The sequence below is a fragment of the Cajanus cajan genome, chromosome 2 (assembly GCF_000230855.2).
Source record: "Cajanus cajan strain Asha chromosome 2, NIPB_CcT2T_4, whole genome shotgun sequence".
Lineage (NCBI taxonomy): Eukaryota > Viridiplantae > Streptophyta > Magnoliopsida > Fabales > Fabaceae > Cajanus > Cajanus cajan.
This window is the reverse complement of record NC_138518.1, coordinates 51,769,478-51,776,284: the sequence shown is the minus strand read 5'-3', so window position 1 is coordinate 51,776,284 and position 6,807 is coordinate 51,769,478. Positions and strand designations below refer to the sequence as shown.

Below are 6,807 nucleotides of genomic sequence, written 5' to 3'. Positions count from 1 at the left end.
TAAATAATGTAATAAATACATTTATTTATGATAAACAATACATTCAATATAATAACTAAACATTAATAAGACTTTATCAAATACTATTTTAATGTATTCTCATACAATCATCTCATGATATTGTTATTCAAACTTAGAATTTAAGAAGTCTTAAATCACCCTTTAATCTAACGTATAATTAACAGTATATAACTAACCAATTTGTATTTTAAACTTCAAATTAATTTTTTCATTTAGAAATTCTAACATGAAGTAGTATGAAAAGTGGTACATTAATGAAGCACCATTTTTAACCGTTAGATTTAATAATAAAATAATTAACGATTCAGATTTGTTACATGTAACTTGTTTATAGAAATTTTTGTATTTTGGAGATTAGTTCTTGTTTAGGGTTACTATTTTGACTGCCGACAGGTGGTGAGGACGAGGAAGACGACGGCGAGGACGTCGAGGGCGAGTCAGGGGCGGGGAGGGCTAGATTTGGAGGTGGCGAGGTTTAGGGTTTAGGAGTGGCCTTGAGAGAGTTGAACGCTGCTGACAACGGGGAGGGGGAGGTAGCGGCAGAGGAGGGACATGAGGCCGGTGGTGTCGAGGAGGACGAGCCTGCGCCTCCGCTGCCATCGCGCAAAGAAAGAGGTCGCGCCTCCGCTGCCATCGCGCAAAGAAAGAGGCCGCGCCTCCGCTCGCAACTAAGGGATATGAAAAGTTGTTTCTGATTAATTTTACAATAAATTATTAATCAGAAACAATACATTTTATTATTATTATTATGAATTTTTTTTCCTTAAAATATATTCCTGAAAGAGTAAAATATTACTCTTCTGAAAGTGTTTTTTCGAAAAGTACTTAAAAAAACATAATTCTAGAAACAACTTTTCATAAGAGTAAATTTGTTGATATTCAATAAATTCTTTTGAAAAGTATTTTTCTTCACGAAATGTATGCATCGGAAAAGTCACAGAAGTTGCTATGTTTGTTTTATTCATTTTTCTCGAGTTTCTATTCTTATAATTCTAACAACACAAGTGACAAGTCAAATTCAAACACGACAAATAAAATTAATTAAAGCCCATTTCATGAATTTATGCGTATTTAGTCGCTATTTGGTGGAGGGAATCGAACAGTTCTCGTGGCTTGCAAAGCATAGCCATATGATCTGCGCCTTTGATTTCTACAACGTCATTGAAGCCCATATTTTGAACCATCCATAGCTGAAAATTCAATGGAATTCCAATATCCTCACTGCAAACAATAAAAACACGTGGAACTGACCCATATCCTTCCTTGGAAAACTTCTTTTGCTTTGACAAGTCTTCCATGAAAAGTGATGATGGCCTTGCCAAACTCTTGGCCAATTCAAAGTCCTGCAAAATCCAATCATTATTTATTTTTCTGTCAGGCTCCAAACTTCGAAGACTTTTCAGCACTGTACTTTAGGAAAATGTTATTTGTACCATAAATTATACAACAAATTTTAAAAATAAAACAAAGAAAGAAAAATACAAGATGTTATAATAATGTGATAAATAAAATAAAACATATCATTGTACTACGTATAAATTGCTGCATGTATGAACCATATATACATATATAATTACCTCAACAGAAGAGAGCTGGTAGAGCTTGTTGGACAAGAACTTGGGGCCAAAGAACATTAATGTTTTGTTTCCGGTTGGAGAAAATTCAGTGTCCAACCATTCAGCCGACGGGGTCCTTTCATTGTACTGTTGAAGCAAAAATTAATAATGGAGAATGGAGATTACTCTAGTTTTCTTACTGCTTTTCTTTTGTTGATCAATGAATATCAACCCACTAAAGTGTACATATTAGTGTCTATTTTTGAATCACATCATCATATAATAGTTAAAATTTAAAGATTTTTCATATCATTAATCACTTATCTTTAAAGAAGTTTCAAAATTGACGGCCGTGCATATATTAATGTAATTCAAACAAAACCAAAGAATTTTAAATGTAAAAGAAAAATTGTAAAAAATTAAAAATTATTAAATTAATTGTTATGTAAAAATTGGCTATCGCATATATAAAATAATAATATAATAAATGCTTAAATATATTTTTTTTATAAAATAAATAAATTTTGATTTTGATGTTTTAGCTTTTTCTTTTTCATCTTTAATAATTTGAAATGATTGTTTTTGTTCCTACTTATTTCAATGCTTATTTAAAGGTCAAATAATCATTTTACGTGTTATATTTACAATTATATTGTTTTAGTTAATACTCTGTAAGTATGACACTTTAATTTTTTATTTATATATTCTTAAAATAAAAATTTATTTATTTATCTTCAAATAAATATTAAAAAGTAAAATTACACACTTAAAATTATAAGTTTTTTTAAGATCTTTAAAAAGTAAAACTCAAATTTTAATAAAAATAAAGTTGCACTTAAAAAATATGATTTTATTAGACTTAATTTTTAAAGTCTTTCATACATATATACATGGGTGTGTGGGAGGAGATATAAAATTATTTCAAGAATATCTTTTGGTAAAGTTTCTTCACTTAATAAAATATATTGTATTTTGAATATTAACGATTCAATCGTTAAATTAAAAATTCTTGATACATAAATCAAATTTTAAAGATTTTGATAATTATTTGATATTTTATTTCGTTAATTCAAATTGATCAATAATCATAAAAATATTTTATACATTAATTTCAATCGATAAGACGAAGTATCATATAATTTTTAAATTCTTTAAACTTGATTTATATATATATATATATATATATATATAATCAAATGATATCGATATAACTTTTATTAACTATTACAACATTCAATAATTTAATATAAAAAGAATTTTGACAATACAATTATTGAATTGAATGTTTCTTTTACTTAGATCATATATATAAAATTTTATAATATACAAAAATATAAATAATTTAATTATTTTCTTAATGTTGTTTAATTTTAATAAAATCAAATTCAAGATAATATAAAGTTGTAATCCAACAATTGGATTGACAAAAATCCTTTTTTATATAAAGTTTTTAAACGATATAATAGTTAGTAAAATTTATATGGAGAAGAATCAAATGATATCAGTATAACTTTTACCAACTATTACAATATTCAATAACTCTATATAAAAAGAATTTTATTATTCAAACGGTTGGATTTAAAGTTTCTTTTACTTTGATCATATATACAAAATTTTATATTAATTTAAAATTGTTTGATAACATACATATTGTATTCTTACACACACATATTGTATTCTTCTGGTTGATTAATTTCAATAAAATTTGACACACATATTAAAGGTAATATAAAGTTGTAATTCAATGTAGATTAAAAAAATTGATTTATTTTATATAAATTTATTGAATAGATTAATAGTTGGTAAAAATTATATCATTAATTAACTTTATACATATATATATATATAATTATCAATTCATCTATTGAATTTAAAGGTTTTTTTTTACCTAAATCATATATTAAAATTTTTATGTTAATCTAAAATTGTTTAATACCACATTTATATATATATATATATATATATATATATATAAATCAACGTAGTATATACATATCAAAATATATTAAAATATGAATAATTTAATTGTATTTTTAGTGTTGTTCAATTTTAATAAAATTTGACACACATTCGAGATAATATAAAGTTATAATTCAATGGTAGAATAAAAAAAATTCAATTTTTATATATATTATTGAACGATTTAACTTTTACTAACTATTACACCATTCAATAATCTTATATAAAAAGAATTTTTCTAATTCAACTGTTGAATTGAAAATTTCTTTTACTTAAATTATATGAAAAAAGATTATATTAATCTAAAATTGCTTGATATCATATATACACACACACACACACACACATATATATATATATATATATATATATATATATATATTAACGTAATATTAATATTTTAAAATATACTAAATATGAGTAATTTTATTGTCTTTTTATTATTGTTCAATTTTAATAAAATTTGACAAATATATTAAAGATAATAAAAATTGTAATTCAATAGTTAGATTAATAAAATTTACTTTTTATAGTCATTGTATGATATAATAATTAATAAAAGTTATATCAATGTCATTTGATCTCTTCTTATATGGAAAGAGATCAAATGACATTGATATAAGTTTTATTAACTATTATGCTGCTCAATAATTTTATATAAAAAGAATTTCGTCTATCAATTATTGAAAGTTTCTTTTTTTTGAATTATATATACAAAATTTTATATTAATATAAATTTATTTAATACCATATATATATAATGTAATTTATATTTAAAAATAAAAACTAAATTTCGTTAAAAATGAAATTTGACAATACATGAATCATGATTACTTTTTCCGCTTTCTACTTGCTTTATATACTGATAAAAAAAAATAGTAAAGGACATCAAATTTATGTTTTGGTCAAGATTTTATTACAAAAATAAGTTTTCAAATAATTATTATCATAAATTTTATATTAGATATTAAAAATATATTTATATTATATTAATAAATTAAACTCAATTTTATAAAATTTATAGCATATATATTTTCATTCTTTTTTAAGTTATTAAAAAATAAGTGTGTAAGTCAGACTATACTTTTAAATAGATCAAATCAAACTTTATATATATATATATAAATCTAGTATAGACAAATAGACTAAAACTATTTGTTTTTATTTATTTATTTAACGAAGGTCAGCAAGTCTTAACGTTTTTTTTTTATTTATTTAACGAAGGTCAGCAAGTCTTAACAAAGCTTAGTTTAACCTCGTCTGTATTTACTCCTAGTTATAATATAAAAATAAAAAACTTATAAGAGTATAACTATAATGTATATTTATATTTTTAAAAGTTATAACTTTAAATATAACTTTATATTTATATTTATTATGAAAATTTAATAATAAATAAGAAAAATAAAATTTATAAATTATGATTTTATTTTATAAACTCAATAAAAATAACTAACATAATTATTCATATTGATTAACATAATTTGATTAAAAATATTTTATATTAAATATCAATGACAATAACAGCATTATTGAAGTGAAAATCTAATTCTAATAAAAAAAATAATATGAACCACACTTTTAAAATTGTATTTAAGTTTTATCTTTAATAAATTATTCTTACCCAATGAGATATGAAAAAATATGAGAAAAATAAAAATATCAATTATAGTGAAAATGATATAAAAAGAGTATTTTTCTTTTTAAGGTATATAGTGTAGGGATTTCAAATAAATCTAGACTCATGGATAATATTCAAACCCATCTCAATTTTGACAGAAATACTCAGTTGATCGGATAGGGGTATTGGTAAAACTTGAAATATTAAATTGGGGACGAGGACGTGTATATACTTACCTGTCCCGACCCTGTCCCCATTTCCATCTCCGTCCCCATTCCTTTCCCATCTCCGGTTTCACTTGTAAGATGAATTTTATTTTTGATTTGAGAAATTTTAATTTATTTGTTATTTCAAATCAACATCGTGGTTGTTTATTTGTGACATTACTCAATATTTATAGTTGTTTAATTTATAAGATTTTAATTATGTGTAATTATTTATTATGATGTGAAATATTTATGATTATTTAATTATTAAGAAATTTCTTAATTAAAATATGAGATAAATAAATAATCTAATTACTATTATAATATAAAAAAAATAAACTAAAAATATTATATATTTTTTTATAAAAAATTTTTTTATAAGTATAGATACAGATATAAATATATCTCATACCAAATAGGAATGATAATAAGACAAAAATTACATACTAAAAAAAACCGTGATAAATTTGAACAGAAGGGACAAGAACCCACCTACCCCCGCTGTCATGCCTAATACTGTGAGTCTCTTTTTTGGTGGGCTCAATGCATGTATTTTTAATTAGTATTGTTAGGCTGCAATTGCACTTGCACAAGAAAAAGAAAAAAAAAGGAATGATAGAAAATTTGCAAAGTAAACTCAAGATTCAGAAGCAGACCTGTTCCAAGACATAAGATGGGCGGTGTTGAGTGTCTGGAGCAAAAGCTGTTAAGAAAACACCAACAGCTATCTTTTGTGGGAACTTGTCCATTGCAAGTGCTATGTTCAATCCCCCAAGGCTGTGACCAACTAGAACTGCCTTCTCATTCGAGGGAAGTGTGGCCAATAGCTGCAACAAAGGCTCAGTGTAGGCTGAGAAAGTATCAACATCTTCTATTTTCTTCGTGTTGATTCCAGAAGCTGCTAGATCAAGCACTGTCACCTTGTGGCCTGCAGACTCAATGAGTGGCTTGAGCTTGTACCAACTCCAAGCTCCATGGCAAGCTCCATGCACAAGAACATAATGCTTCATATCTATACAATTTTCTGAACTCATGATGTTTTTCGCTGAAGATTCTAGTGATTACTCTGTATACCTTCTAACTATATACACCCTGAAATGGGTCGGGTTTGGCGTCAAGTCGAATTATTAGCTTTGAAAAGTCAAACTACATGTTTTGCTTTTTATTCTTACCTATGTTAGGCATGCTTGGATTACAATAACGGAAGGTCTATTTTTTTCCCCTTATTTTTAAATTAGTTATATTTTTTATTGGAGATAATTCACTTCTAATATAAGACTATTATAATTGTCAAAAGAAAAAATCTCAGTATAATTAGGGTACGTGTAAGCTTATTTCTTAGAATTTTGGACAAAGCATGATGTAGAAGCTTTCGAATGAAATTTATATAAATAAATACGTTAATTAAAAATTATTTGATGAAAGTTTTTCATGAAATTATCAA

At 24.6% G+C, this 6,807-nt stretch overlaps 1 protein-coding gene across 1 annotated transcript; it reads right to left on the bottom strand.

Moving 5' to 3' along the window:
* Positions 1-955: 955 nt before the first annotated feature.
* LOC109818342 (salicylic acid-binding protein 2) lies at positions 956-6,467 on the bottom strand. The gene is made up of 3 exons (XM_020383786.3): positions 6,020-6,467; positions 1,599-1,724; positions 956-1,364 (listed from the first exon to the last, which is right to left on the bottom strand). Exons 1-3 carry the CDS (start codon positions 6,395-6,397, stop codon positions 1,083-1,085), a joined length of 786 nt encoding a protein of 261 aa, XP_020239375.1. The 5' UTR covers positions 6,398-6,467; the 3' UTR covers positions 956-1,082.
* Positions 6,468-6,807: the final 340 nt, after the last annotated feature.

Coding starts and splice junctions, on each gene's coding strand:
- LOC109818342 (XM_020383786.3), bottom strand. CDS start 6,397: ATGAGTTCAGAAAATTGTATAGATATGAAGCATTATGTTCTTGTGCAT. Junction 1,725..6,019: donor CATCTTATGTCTTGGAACAG/GTCTGCTTCTGA, acceptor TTGCTTCAACAG/TACAATGAAAGGACCCCGTC. Junction 1,365..1,598: donor ACCAGCTCTCTTCTGTTGAG/GTAATTATATAT, acceptor TGGATTTTGCAG/GACTTTGAATTGGCCAAGAG.